Here is a 14,730-nt window from a genome sequence, read left to right on the forward strand (position 1 = left end):
AGCCTACAGATATAAAACTATAGCTAACTTCAGTATAGCCCCTTAAGAGTATGGGAATTAAACGTTGTACACAGACCTTGGATGGATATAGACAGGCGTCACGTGATTCTTAGGGGGTTCCAAGTTTGCGTGGAGGAATTCAACCTTGGAACTTGAGGACACTGTATCATAAACCTCCTTCGGCCCTCACCCAGCACGATACCCCATATTCATGCATACTGTGCTTTTTTGAAGACAACAACGTTATAGGCATTTGTTAGATGGCTGCTACTCCTGGTCCAAATAGGGGCATAGCCGTGTTTTCCGGTGGGAGTGCTGCGAATAATCTAGTAGACGTTTTCAGTGCCATCAGGGAAACCAAAGACTGTCCTTTGAGTTACATTATTCCAATCAGTGATAATGGTGGATCATCATCCGAACTTATCAGATTCTTTGGCGGTCCTGGTATTGGAGATGTCCGAAGTAAGAAAATACCCAAAGTGACTTATATTGGGAGTCTAACTAAGGCATATATAATAGGCAGACTCGTACGTTTGATTCCCGATTCACCAGCTGATCCAGAACGGGCTGCTATCAAAACATTTTTCAATCATCGACTTTCATCTAATGCCAGCACCGCACATGATGAGTGGTATTCTATTGTTGAGGGAAACTCCTCCCTGTGGAAAGATATCACTCCTGCAAAAAAGGAGCTGGTCCGCTCATTTCTGAATTTACTTAATCTTGAGATCCTAAAGCGCGCGAGGCCTCCTTCATCGACTTTCGACTTTACTTCTGCCAGCGTTGGCAATCTCTTCTTAACTGCTGCCAGGGTCTTCAGCGGGAGCTTTGAGAGCGCTATTTACCTTCTTGCAAGCATATGTTCTGTTCCTATTGACAGCATGCGGGTTGTTCCCGCCATCAACTCCAATTTTTCTCATCATATATCTGCCTCTCTCGAGGATGGAACCGTGATTGTTGGCCAAAACAGCATTTCTCATCCAAGTGAAGCAACCGCCATTCAACCAATGCCCTCCTGCAGACGCCCAAGTTTACTGTTGGCTGATGGGGACGATCCAAGCATTGAGCTAGAAGATCCCCTATATGAAGAAAGCCATTTACCTGGCTCGCTTCCGACGTTAAGGAACAAGAACATCAAGTTCAGCAAATCGGCCGTCGATGAGCTCCCAAGCCGTATCTCCCGCGTTTGGTATATCAACCCTTATGGACAAGAAATCAGGCCTCCAGCGAATCCTCGTGTACTGGAGGCACTGCGTTCATCTCAAGCGATAATTTACAGCATCGGCTCTCTCTACACCTCGCTCATACCTTCCATAATCCTTAGAGGGGTGGGCCGTGCAATAGCGGCAGGTCCTGCACGACAAAAGATCCTCATTCTAAACGGGTCTTTAGATCGTGAAAGTGGCCCGTCATCTCGACCGCTAACAGCGTCCGAGTTTGTTGAAGCTATCGTCCGAGCGGCGGAGGAGAGTCGCGGCCACAGGCGCCAAAACTCGACACCGCAAAACGCTTGTAGCCCCAAGTTTAACCCGCCACGAATTACAACGCCGCAGGAACCGTATACGTCCTATGTGACGCATATTTTGCATCTTGATGGGCCAGGAACACCACAGGTGGATCGAGATCGTCTAAACGAGATGGGCATCGAATGTTTACGCTTGTATGGGAGAAAGGTAGTGAACGAGGAAGGAGCTGTAGTAGGGATGAAGTATGATCCGACCGCTTTGGTGCAGGCACTGGAAGTGGTATTGGGGAAAAAGGGGGATGCAATGGTCAGGGTTGGGTTGAGCGGGGAGAGGAGTAGAAGGAACACCATGGAAGGCGTTGGGCGGAAATAAATGACCTCTTAATGGTAGATTTGGTCATTGTTGACGTATAAGGATCGTTACAGTAGAGGTAGAAGAGGCCTGGTATACGTATCAATATAACATATCCTTGCTTCGTGGCCGACAATGAAGCAAACAACTGAGACAAATATTATGCATAAGGAATAATAAATTCCACTAATGTCCCAAACCCTTTTAAGCAACGCTCATGAAAAAGAAACAGCCAGGTACCTCCCGAATAGCAGATAGTCTAGAAACAACCATTATAAAGAGAACGAAAAACTCCACGCATGCCGTTACAATTCATAATCCATAATGCCAAACGGACCAATGGTACCGGCGTGATCGGGTTGTCTGAAACACCCATACGTCTAAAAAAAAATAAGAAAGTGGACTAGGTATGAAGAGCTCTCAGCTTTTCTTTTTAGTTGTTAATTTGAGCTGTAGAGGAACCAGATTCCGCCTGGGACCGGGCGTATCACTCCTGGATATGATTTTTCGACAGACTGGGCAGCTCCCTCGTGCCGCCTTACTGTTACCTTCAAGCGCACGACGGGCTTCATTGTACTTAAGAGTGTCTATAATGCATTTATGGCAGAATAAATGACCTGTAAACATAAAACATGTTAATAACGGACATACGAACTATTGGGTAGAGATCCATATACATACCGCATATGGTAGTTGTAGCGTTCTCCGGAACATCCATGCAAACAGGGCACTTGTACCCTGTCAACGCGGATCGTGCCTCCTTGTCGTTCGTAACCTTTTTCTGGGCTAGGACGGCATCTTCACGTTGTTTGGCGAGGAATTTGGCAAGGGAACATGAGTCGTTGACGCCAGTCAAATCCACGGATTCGATTTCGCCTGGGATTCCATTCGTTGCCCTTTGTTGTGCCCGAGAAGAAGAGCTAGCTGTGGCGTTACTGTTATCTAACCTCCGACGCTTAGTCTCCTCTCTATTGTGTTGGCTTAAGCTGGGCGGAGAACGAGAACGAAGACGGCTACCCCATGCACCGTATATTGGTGACATAGGTCTCGCGCCTCCGGCTGGTGCCGAGACTGGGGATGACGCAGTTAGGTCAACGAAAGAGTTGTTGTCCATCGCGAACGAGAATGGAAGTGGCGAGCGAGAATGTATATCGAAAAAGGCCAAATCACGGGCGTACGAAACAAGATGCGATTAATTGGGCATTCGTAGGAAGGACGCGATGCGTAGCCGCAATGATTTCAGAGGTGAACGGGCGTGCTGGATGAGACCAGAGTGAGACCCTAGACCCGGATATTTCCTCAAATATGCGCCACCGCCTGGGCCAGAATCAGACAAGGAGTTTCCTTTTCCTCTGGAAAATATAACGGAGTCTGTACTGCGTAAACCAGGCGCCGCCTAGCGTTCGTCAACGGAGGAGTGAGCAGGGTGGAAACGACAGTGGGAGTTGGTGTGAAGATGGTTGCAGTTCAAGATGCGGTTCTTGGTTGCCGCATTTTGGTTTCGTTATCGCCGATAAGGATACGCGGATTAATATATTCCCGATGGCGCTCATGTGATCATGACTAAGCATATCTTATCGCAACACGTGATATGATATACGATTTCGCATCGACAAGGGGAAAAATGCAGCTAAAGAAATCCAAGGAAGCAAGCGATCGCGTGGTGAAGACATAATTACAAGAGCTCCGAGAGAATACCTGGCTTGTGAGCTGAACTATCGTGGTAGCAGAATGAATTATCGACCGCGCAATTATGCAGGTCTTAAGCCGCGGGTCGTATAAAAGCACCTTATCAACCTCCTTCAAGGCACGATTAACCCGGCGAGTGATACCTGCATGGAACACATCGGCATATTTCGCAAGGAACTACGTGGAACAGGCGGCGCAGGATGCTACAGAGCACGCGCCAAAGCAGGGTACGCTTGCACGTACGTTTTCCCCCTCCAGAATTCGTCGTATGGACAAACACTTACCTATCATATCTAGTCCCTTCAACCGGCCGGTTTAACGAGATCGGGGTACAACAGCTGAGCAGCGTCATTCACCCTCAAGTATTTAGCAACAAACCTACGCCTGCGGACCCAAAACTAGTTGCTTTAGCACAGGACCATTTATCTCGACATGATTTACTAGGCAAGGCGCAGGATGGCTCTGATCCGATCGCATTCGATCTTCCGACCCTTAAAGGGCAGAGCCTTGATGAACACTTCCACAAGCTGGGGATGGATGCGTCTGAACCCTTTTTAACCGATGCCAAACAATATGCCACGGTTCATTTACCCCAACAACCACGAAAATGGGTCAGACGGAGCGGTTGGACTAAATATCATGACGACGGAACTGCCGAGGAGATCGATGCCCCTGATGAGGCGATGTTGACGTTCGATACCGAAGTGATGTGGAAAGAACATCCGTTTGCAGTGATGGCTTGTGCAGCTGGCCCAACGGCTTGGTATGCATGGATCTCGCCGTGGCTCTTGGGGGAATCTGAAAACACTCAACACCTGGTACCCCTCGGGGACACCTCAAAATCCCGGATTATCGTGGGCCATAATATTGGCTATGATCGAGCCAGAATACTGGAGGAATACGATATCAAACAGTCACGAAACTTCTTTATCGATACAATGTCTCTCCATGTGGCTGTAAATGGGATGTGCTCGCAGCAACGGCCAACTTGGATGAAGCATAAGAAAAACAGGGACCTGCGCGATAAGCTAACGCGCGAAACCGAGTCTGCTGAACTCGCATCCATCGTCGAAAATAAAATGCTTAGCGAGGAAGAGGAGGAACTATGGGTGGGAAGGAGCTCCATAAACTCTCTTCGTGACGTGGCCAAATTTCATTGCAATATCACTATTGATAAAGCCCAACGGAACTACTTTGGTGAACTTGATCGTGCTGGAATCCATGAACGATTAGACGAGCTTCTTGACTATTGTGCCGCCGACGTTGCCATCACTCATCGAGTGTACAAAAAAGTGTTTCCAAACTTCTTAGAGACATGCCCCCATCCTGTCAGTTTTGCGGCATTACGACACCTTTCATCCGTTATCCTTCCCGTCAACGAAACCTGGCAAGAATACCTAACGAATGCCGAAGAGACGTACCATCGTGCATTGGAAAACGTGCAAAAGAGATTAATTGAACTGTGTGAAACCGCGCTGAGTGTGAAAGACAAACCTGAGATATATCAAAACGATCCTTGGCTTCGACAGCTGGACTGGTCGGGTCAAGAGATTAGAATGGTCAAAGGTAAGAAGAAAGGTGACCCTCCACGACCTGCAGCACGACAAAAGAAACCCGGAATGCCAAAGTGGTATAAGGACCTATTCCCGACAAGCAAGTCAGATATCAGTATTACAGTTCGCACCCGAATATCACCTATTCTCTTAAACCTATCATGGGACGGATTTCCACTTGTTTGGTCTGATAAATACGCATGGACATTTGAAGTTCCCAGAAAAGAGCTACATCGATACGCGAACCAGGCGCTTGTTGCATGCGACATGGCAGAGGAGACCAACCCTGTTCTGCGTGAGAGCAAAGAGCACGTATATTTCAAGCTTCCGCACAAAGATGGACCGGACGCGCGCTGTACAAGCCCACTTTCAAAGGGATATCTACAATATTTCGAAAGTGGAAAGCTTTCGTCTCAATTTCCATTAGCTAAAGAAGCGCTGGAAATGAACGCTTCGTGTTCGTACTGGATAAGCGCGAGGGATCGAATAAAGTCTCAAACAGTCGTGTACGAAAAAGATTTGGTAAAGGCAGAGGATTCTGGCAAGGAGCCTTCATCAGAATCGAAAGTAGGCTTTATACTTCCACAAGTCATACCTATGGGAACAATTACACGCAGGGCTGTCGAAAACACTTGGCTCACCGCGAGTAACGCTAAACCAAATCGTGTTGGATCTGAGCTCAAGGCGATGGTTCGGGCACCACCCGGCTACGTCTTCGTTGGTGCCGACGTTGATTCAGAGGAACTTTGGATAGCAAGTCTTGTTGGTGATGCACAATTCCAACTTCATGGTGGAAATGCCATAGGTTTCATGACGCTCGAGGGTACAAAGGCGGCTGGTACGGACTTGCACTCGAAAACGGCACAGATCCTAGGTATTTCTCGAAACAACGCAAAGGTCTTTAATTATGGCAGAATATATGGGGCTGGTCTGAAATTCGCTGCCACGCTTCTACGACAATTCAACCCAACCATGTCCGAAGCGGAGACAAAGGCTGTGGCCGCCAAACTATATAAAGAGACGAAAGGGACTCGAACGACTCGCAGAATGCTAAGTGAGAGCCCATTCCTACGAGGCGGGACTGAATCGTTCGTATTCAACAAACTTGAAGAATTCGCAGAGCAGGAGCGGCCACGGACCCCCGTTCTCGGGGCAGGTATTACTGAAGCATTAATGCGACGCTTTATTAATAAAGGCGGCTTCATGACATCCAGAATTAACTGGGCGATTCAGTCATCTGGTGTGGACTATCTCCATTTACTCATCATATCGATGGATTATCTCATTAGGCGATTCAACCTGGACGCCCGTCTTGCTATTACTGTCCATGATGAGATTCGGTATGTGGTAAAGGAGACCGATAAATACAAGGCTGCAATGGCGCTACAGGTTGCGAATCTCTGGACGCGTGCCATGTTTTCACAGCAAATGGGCATCGATGATCTCCCACAATCATGCGCGTTCTTTTCAGCAATCGATATCGACCACGTTCTGAGAAAGGAAGTGAATATGGACTGCGTGACGCCTTCTCATCCCAACAAAATCCCTCATGGTGAATCCCTTGATATCAATGACCTCCTCGCCAAAGGAGATCAGGCGAGGTTGGACACCTCAGTTACTCCTTTATCGCCACCTGCCCCTGAGAAATACAGCTACACTCCCAGAAAACCCGTCATGTCATCTCTACAAAACTCAAGCAGCATGGACTTTATCAGAGCGCAAATCACGAGCGATGATAAAGAGCTTCGAGAATTAATAAAGGAGACGATGAAGAAGAATACGGCCTCGAGTTCGGGAGGTACAACAAAGACAGTCCCGAAGAGAGGATCAAAATCGCAAATACCGCGATATGCAGAACCACAAAAGGCCGTATTAATGGATATTCAGCCGGATCTCCTTCCAGGTGTCAAATCACAGCAGAGTTTCACGAAACCCTCGTCCTTTACCATTCATCGCTTCGGCTGGAAACCAAAACCAGCCTCTGTATAACTAAATATACCCTCTTAATCCCCATTCCCCTACGCATTATAAAAATATCCACGTCTAATCTATTTCATTGTCCTCACGCTATTCCATGATGTAATGTCACGTTGGCGCTTCCTATCTCTCCTATTCTCGAGTCCTCCAACGCTTGTCCGCCGCGGCTTACCCTTCCACTTAATTTCAAGCTTCGATCTTCTGTACATATATATACTTTTTCTTACTGTTATTTCTTGATATCTTGATCATGGCGTATGTGTGAGAGTTGGGAGGTTTCAGGTGTATGGTTGGAGATAACATACATGTTTCTAATGATACTTCACATATTCATATCAGACCCGGATAAATCTATATGGCTTGTATTAATTACCTCCTGCATCTGACGAACACTCCGGTAGAATCATTTGATATAAATTTAAATAAATTTTCTACAATACTACACGTTAATAGAGAACTAACGGGTAGAAGGTTAACTGAAGATATGTGTATAGATAGCTAGAAAGTTGTGGCTGTATCACTACCCTAAGAATATTATATACAAGCTTCCACGTTTAAGTAAAGGATACATAACTTCTCCAAGACATCATCAGCTGGCGTGGGGTCGCTGACGTGCGGGCCTTCGCCTCCGCCTAGAGCTCCAGATTAACCTCTTGTTTGCCAGCTTCATCAAGTAGCGTTTGATCATCTCGCGCCTAAACAAAAATTGTCAGCATTGATACACCTCCTAATTCAGCTCTAAGTCATGGCCGTTCGCTTACATCAAGATAACCATCACCACGAATACGAACGGGATAGCAATGGCCCAGAAAAAGCTATACTGGTGTTAGCGGAGATATATCATCAAGGGGTGGAGAGCGGGAACCGCGGAAATGGTTACACTTACGCATCACTATATACCTCGATGCTTGAGAAAGACTTGAAGTTCATTCCAAAATATCCCTATCGAATGTTACTTCATGTTCTCAACCCACGGACGAAAAGTTAACTTACAGAAAGGAAAGTCAGTGGCAGAAACATGCATGTCACAAGTGATAGCTGTGTTATACTTTCATTTTGATAGGCTCCTATAAAGTTGTCAGTGCATGTTCTCGATGATTTCATGTACCAGAGATCCTATCAACCATCAAAGCTTACCAATTGTGTTAAATATCAGGTCAATCATATTATCTGCCGAACGCCGCATTTGATCATAGCCTTCGTTAATGGTGATACAATGATCGAGGACATCACCTAGGTAAGTCTGGCACATCGGACTAATCGTCACAGTTGAAGGCATTTTAACACCTTCCGTCTCTGGGTGTGAAGTAACCCGAGAGCTAGGAGCAGAGTCTGAGTTGTTGGTATGTAAACAAGGAGACGATGCAGTCTTAAATCCCAACTGTGGGCGGTTGTTGGTAGCTGACTTGTGGTCCCTTAGCGAATTGATAACCCCGATGATGGGTTGGATGGCATTTCGAAGTACAGAAATTTCAGAGGTAAGAATGTAGAGGCTACTCGACTGTTTGATATCAGGGTCGGTAAGAACCTGGACCTCTAGGTCTCCAATCGCATCCTGATACGCCATTGTTACAGGAATAGCCAGATCGGTGATAGCATCGATTATGGCCTGCAAGATCATACTTGCGTCGCAGCTCTGTCGCAAAATGGTACCTGGAGATCTTAATCGCTGGATTATTGGAGGCTCGATATCGTCTGCACTGGCCTCGAAGAAGGATGTCACAGAGTTATCTGAGTGGAGGAAGAGGGAGACTTGTTCAATGCCGACACTGAGGCCCTTAGAACTGAGTACAGCATGGCGTTCCATAAAATCGATACGGTCTTCGTTTGGGCCTCCTCTAAAACGCTGTAGAGACCGAATGGCTCGTGGCTGGCTGGCCGGCACCTCATGCGGTTGATTCAAGGTCGACCGTTTTTCACCACGTAGTCCCTGCCGCCTCTGCTGATATTTGGGTATGAATAAATCCATCAATGCCGTCATTATAACTCCCCGATTCTTAGTTTTGGAATGGCGGCTGGGCGGCTTTGAATCGTCCGCATCCTCTCCCGTGTCGCCTTCTTCAGCTTCACTCTCTGCCTCCGAATCTTCGGGGCTACCGCCGGAGCTTTGCTTGATCAACTTTTGCATTGCAAGCACAATGAAGGTGTGGTCAGAGAACCAATCTACCTTCGTCCGGTTGACAGAGTGCATAAGATCCTCCACTGCTAGCCTGTGAAGGCCTTTGTGGTTCGCCAACAACCGGACAACATCCCAGCTTAATCCGTTCACATTTATCCAGCGGCATTGGACCCATGGCTCTCTCTCTCTCTCGAGGAAGGACACTAATGTCGCGTTATCCAAGTGATACATGCGCATAGCTTCCTGGGAGAAATCCACCACCGTAATATCACATCGTTGATATAACTGCTCCTGTAGCAAGGTCCCCTCGTCGGCGAAAGCGGTAGGAAGGCTCGGGTCCGCAGGATCGATTCCGGGTTCTTCGCCAGGGTGCCAATTTGGAGAGTGTATCTCAGGATAATAAGGGCGAGCGGTAGTAGAGCGACGGCTGCGTCTTCTGATGCTGCCTTGCGTCTCGAGGCCGAAGGGATGTCTGGCAGAGCTCGGCGACGCGGACGGGAATGGCTCTAGTCTGAAGGCATCACCGCTTGCCTGGGCCTCAACGTCAACTGCGCGAGGGCTGATGTCGCTTCCATCAATTGAATGCTGTCTCACAGGAGCCATCCTGACGTGGTCTCAATGGATGCGCTTTGAACCATGACAGGGAGAGTTAAAGACGCGCGACTCGGTACTAAGAGGTCCCTACCAAAAGCCCTTAAACCCCGGAGTTTTGCCCTTAAGTCTATCTTCCTGACTATCCGTAGGCCTATCCTTGGATCTTCCGCTTAGGCTTGTCCGTAGGAGAGGATGCTATCAAGGGACTTTTGGCAGGGACCTCTTGCTGTTAGAACCTCGTCGTCGCCCTCGAAGGTTGAAATGGAAAATGCTTTGGCCGTTGTCTTGGCGGTCTCCTTTATATAAATAAGCTGGTTACATATCTGAGTAAGTAGAGCTAGGGGTATAGCTAGGATAGGTCTAGAGAAGGCGTAGGAGTGTAGTTCTTAAGTAAATGATTATCATGGCAACCTTTAACTGATTTTCCGTGACGCCCAAGGGTATAAGCTTAACTAGAGAAAAATGGACAGCCACTTTTAATATGCATTACTTTAACTAGTACTATCTAGCCACCACTAAAGTCGTTTGCATCCAGCTCTAGAATAGGCTGGAGCAATTTCATCGATACCGGTTTAATGAGGAATTTGTCGAACCCGCTTAGTGCAGCGCCTTCTTGATACTCTGCAGAGGAGAAGCATGTCAGGGCAACAATCCGAGTGCGAGCGAGGGAGTTTTTGCCTTCATGTTCTCGCATGCGTTGACAAGAGACGAGACCGTCCATTACTGGCATCGAAATGTCTACGCAGTTATAATGTTAGCTTCTTTGCTGCTTGATAGAGTAGGTCGAGCACAACATACCCATAAAGACGACCTTAAACCGCAGGGGTTCAGCCTGGAATATCTGTAGAGCTTCCAACCCATTTGCCGCGGCCTCGTAGTCTTGTTTCGCCTTCTTCATATAATTTACCAGAATCTGGGAAGCCGATGATGTTTAGCTCTTGTCGCTCTTAAATTAGGTTCAAAAGGGGTGTCGCATACCTTCATATTAACAATGTTGTCCTCAACTAGTAGGACCTTAGATCTTTCAGGAAGACGCTGTTTTGGAGGTTCGGAGAGCTGCATATCCTTTAAATTCTTGTCTATGGCCGATACTTCCCGCTCCTGGTGATTCGGACCTGGCGATTCCACACTCTGTGGAAGCGTATCTTTTGGCTGAGTGGTCTCCACTTCAGGTGTTTCCTTAGGAACCAAGGGTATGTTTAAGCCATTAAGTGTTTCTCGCAGTTTAGACGAGGCCGGTGTAGGTGTCGGGCTTCGCCTTTCTTTTTCAGATGACGGGTGTGCAGCTGTCGGCTTGTAATCTAAGCATAATGCCAGAACTCTGGCTAGCTTTTGCGGGCCAACACTAAAAATAAATTAGCATGGAACCAGTATGGCAAAACGGGTTCGAAAGAAGTAAAACAACTGCTGGATGGGCTGGTATTAGGGGGATAAACTCACATTTGTGAAAGGCTGAACACTCCTTCAGCATCACAGCGTTTCCCTTCTGCGGTGTCATCGACAAGTATCAAAGGTAATACCCCTTTATGCTTCTCTGAGAGACTCCATTTGGACCGAAGCCCAACTACCACATCTCCTTTTGCTTCTTCCAAGGTAGAAGCCGCGACTACCTCCATCCCAAACCAGTTGGTTGCAATCTTGGTGAGTGATGATTTGAGGACGAGTAAGCATCGTGCATAGGGACTCAAAATCCCAGTTGGTTCATCCCCGATATCGGGGTAGTACTCAAAGCCAACTATACATAGTTTCAAGCCCTTGCATCGCGTTCTTGTGTCTGTGATAATCGAGCTGACTCTCTCGGAATCTACACTCGAGATACGCGAGCCATCATTGATTGGTACGGATACTTTGACCGTTGTGCCATAGCCTACTTCGCTCTGCACGTCGATATCACCGCTAAAATTGGCGACGAGCTGTCGAACGATCGATAGGCCAAGACCTGTGCCCCCAGCGAGCTGATCTTCTTGAGAAAATGGCGTAAAAAGGTCGTATTTCAAATAATCATTCGATATCCCTTTCCCAGAATCACTGATTTGAAGTGTGATGTGCCTTTGAGCCGATTCCGTCTTGGAGGCAGGTAGGACGGTTTGTGTTCCAAGGGAGATATAGACGAACCCAGACGAGGTATACTTAAGTGCGTTGCCGCAAAGGTTCATAATGATCCGTTTCCAGCTGCTAAGCTGCGATTTCAAGATCCCAGGTGTCTGCCAGTCAATATTTAAGATGACCATAACGCGGCGTGCTGATGACTCAAGTGTAGACATGGTGCGTCCAGTGTGGACTTCATTGCTCAGAGAGCTAAAGTCTGACCTCCGATAGTCGTGCCCGGCAACGATAGCGTCAACGGTGTTTTCCAGAAGATTGGCGAAAGCCAAAGGCGTGGTTAGAGTGGAGATCGATTCCTTGTTCTCCTCTTTCGATAGGGGGTCGGTCTTCAAATGGCTCTCCTTAGCGTAATCAAGACTAGATAAAATTAGCAAGTGAAGGGAGAGGCGAAGACAGAGGATATGCAAATTTGCTTACATTTGGTCCACGGTGTCTAACAGCACCTCACCACATCCCATAACGGTCTGGATCATGTCCTCTTGTGTAGAGGTAGTTGCCGATTCTTGTAGGGCCTCTGCACTTGCGAGAATGCCATGAAGGGGAGAGCGGAGTTCATGGCTAACAGAGGAAATGAAGTTCGACTTTGCGTGGTCAGCAATTATAGCTTCAAGTCGAGCCTTCTCGGACATGATACAGCTGCCAAATGCTTCCAAATAAGCAATGTCGGCTAATTCTATAATTCTGGTGGGATCTTTGGTCCATGCTAGGCTGCCAGCAAACCATCGATTCCTTTTCGGGTCCCATAACGGGAGGAAGACTATGGATCTAGCGCCAGGGCAGAGGGTTAAAAGTTGGCCAATCCATTCCTCCTCCATATGATGAGCATCTGTAGATTCATCATTCCCATAGTCCTCCATGTGGCGATGATATAATTCATCGTGACCTTGCACAAGTGCTCCGTCTTCGTCGAATACAAACGAATGACCCCGTCGGTAATTCTGCAGCAACAGTCGAAGAGTCGACCGGGGAAGGGGTGCCCGTGTGCCGGAAGAAAGAAGGTCGCAGATATTCGAAGGGCTTTTGACGGAATAAGCTAAGATTTCACTTGCTGAGCGACTGCTGTGATCCGCTTTAGGAGCTGTCACTTCGGGACCCAGGAACGAATTGTTCCCAGTGACCTGTGTAGTGGAGCATTCAGTAGCATCCAGCCAGTCGGATTTTTCGTTTGCAGGCGTGTCAGGTATACCTCGGTATCCAGAAGATGTAGGAGATTGTGGGAGAAGCACTGGGTTGTCTGGATCGATGGCGATGTCGCGGAAGCAGGCATCGAGGAATATCACGCCATCCATATCTAGAGCGTCTCTAACCAGCCGGCTAGCACGGAGAAACAGCTGTGTATTTCCAGCAGAGTCGGTCAGCGCATGGCGAGAGCTAGGGTCATTTAGAAGCAGCTCTCGCTCTCCCGGTAACACTGGTTTCGTCTTAGGCAGGACACTGGCCATAGACGGCCCCAATGTTGGCCCATCCCTTGCGGCAGCCTCAATTGTTCGTTTTGGCCCCTGACTCGTGACGGTTGATATAGATGTCGATTGATTGGAGACCTCGCTACGGGTCTCAGATGCGGTTGAACTTGTTCGAGAAGTGCCCGTTTGAGATATCGACGGTTCTGTTGAGATGCTCCCAAGATTGCTTGACCGCTTTCCACTGCCGTTGCCACCTTGCAGGCGTGTCTTGCCCTCGACGAAGCGGCCCAGACCCTTAACCATTGCCCCTGCTCGTTGAAGCTCAAATTGTGCCTGAACGAGGGCAAGATGTTTCATGATCGCCGAGGATATCTCGTTCAGTGCATCAAGGCCCTTCTGGTCGAGACCATCCCTTGGCTTGTTGTCAACAACGCAGTAGGTACCAATTACATGGCCAGTTGGACTATGGATGGGAACCTCGGCATAAAATCGCATGTATGGCCACCCGACGATATAAGGACGGTCCTTGAACTTGTCTATGGTGGCCATATCATTCATAACGTAGCAGTCTTGGTTCGCAGTGACATTGGAAGTAGAAATGTTGCAGTTGTCATCCTTCGCGGTGAAGACCTGGATCGCGTTGGGGCACACTCCCCATACTAAGTCCAGGACTCTTGCACCCAGATACACTCCATCTCCTTCGTTGCACACCTCGCGGGACATCAGAGACACGCTCCTTGTTGCTTCTGCCAGTATATATTGGTGGTTGTGATCCATGAGAGAGATAAAACTCCGCTGGCAGTCCAACCGGAATGCCCCCAACTGCGCAAACGCAGTCAGCGTAGGGTCATGCGAGAGAAGCTGTGAATCATCTGGAATGCTCTCTGCCGGGTCCCCCTCTACCGGATGGCATCCGTTGAGAGGCTCGGGCACTTCACCGCAGACCGAAGTGCACTCTTCATAGTGCGCTGGACGATATTGCCTCGGATTCGGCCTATAGTATCTATTTATACATCATGTTAGCTGAGTGTTGTGAGTAGAGATTGTGGTAGCTAGCTGCCTTACCTCAAAAGATCCCGGACACGCGCTCTCTCCAACTCGAGCTGCGTTTGTCGCAGAGGCATCGCCAGCCTGAAGACGAGGATGAAGCTGAAGATCAAGCTCTTGATTAAGCAGCGTAGTAAAGCCGAACATTTTTATCCCCAGGCAGCCAGTATGTCAGGATATATATCCAGTATGACATCTAGCCCTCGCATCGCCACCAGAGGCGAGCCACGAGTTATTCAACGGCCAGCCAGTCATGTAGAGTTTTTGACACTAGACAGGGCTGTCTCGGCTGTCGTACGCCGTAGCTAGTTGACGGCTTCATAACGCTGTTGTTGTTCGTTGGTGTTTGTGATGAAGTGCAGCTTGTTCATCTTTAGTGGTTTCAAGTGGCTGGTGAAGCAGATGCAATGCAAGTCATCTCACAG

General features: G+C 48.1%; 5 protein-coding genes across 5 annotated transcripts; 2 read left to right on the plus strand and 3 right to left on the minus strand.

Annotated features, from left to right (window-relative positions):
* Positions 1–260: 260 nt before the first annotated feature.
* GIQ15_02755 (uncharacterized protein) lies at positions 261–1,838 on the plus strand (the record flags this gene model as incomplete). Its single annotated transcript, XM_033550172.1, has 2 exons — positions 261–462; positions 520–1,838. 2 exons carry the CDS (start codon positions 261–263, stop codon positions 1,836–1,838), a joined length of 1,521 nt encoding a protein of 506 aa, XP_033407333.1.
* Positions 1,839–2,257: 419 nt separating this feature from the next.
* Positions 2,258–2,931, minus strand: GIQ15_02756 (uncharacterized protein; the record flags this gene model as incomplete). The annotated part of the gene is made up of 3 exons (XM_033550173.1): positions 2,258–2,289; positions 2,360–2,404; positions 2,469–2,931. 3 exons carry the CDS (start codon positions 2,929–2,931, stop codon positions 2,258–2,260), a joined length of 540 nt encoding a protein of 179 aa, XP_033407334.1.
* A 639-nt stretch (positions 2,932–3,570) lies between these two features.
* Positions 3,571–7,048, plus strand: GIQ15_02757 (uncharacterized protein; the record flags this gene model as incomplete). The annotated part of the gene is made up of 2 exons (XM_033550174.1): positions 3,571–3,745; positions 3,804–7,048. The coding sequence occupies 2 exons, from the start codon at positions 3,571–3,573 to the stop codon at positions 7,046–7,048; spliced, it is 3,420 nt and encodes a 1,139-aa protein (XP_033407335.1).
* Positions 7,049–7,625: 577 nt separating this feature from the next.
* GIQ15_02758 (CorA family metal ion transporter) lies at positions 7,626–9,758 on the minus strand (the record flags this gene model as incomplete). Its single annotated transcript, XM_033550175.1, has 5 exons — positions 7,626–7,731; positions 7,798–7,851; positions 7,923–7,978; positions 8,030–8,103; positions 8,174–9,758. 5 exons carry the CDS (start codon positions 9,756–9,758, stop codon positions 7,626–7,628), a joined length of 1,875 nt encoding a protein of 624 aa, XP_033407336.1.
* Positions 9,759–10,254: 496 nt separating this feature from the next.
* On the minus strand, positions 10,255–14,382 carry GIQ15_02759 (uncharacterized protein; the record flags this gene model as incomplete). Its single annotated transcript, XM_033550176.1, has 6 exons — positions 10,255–10,487; positions 10,548–10,662; positions 10,728–11,094; positions 11,190–12,212; positions 12,273–14,261; positions 14,324–14,382. 6 exons carry the CDS (start codon positions 14,380–14,382, stop codon positions 10,255–10,257), a joined length of 3,786 nt encoding a protein of 1,261 aa, XP_033407337.1.
* Between the last annotated feature and the right edge of the window lie 348 nt (positions 14,383–14,730).

This window comes from Arthroderma uncinatum (genome assembly GCF_011692745.1).
Source record: "Arthroderma uncinatum strain CBS 119779 chromosome Unknown scaffold2, whole genome shotgun sequence".
Classification (NCBI taxonomy): domain Eukaryota; kingdom Fungi; phylum Ascomycota; class Eurotiomycetes; order Onygenales; family Arthrodermataceae; genus Arthroderma; species Arthroderma uncinatum.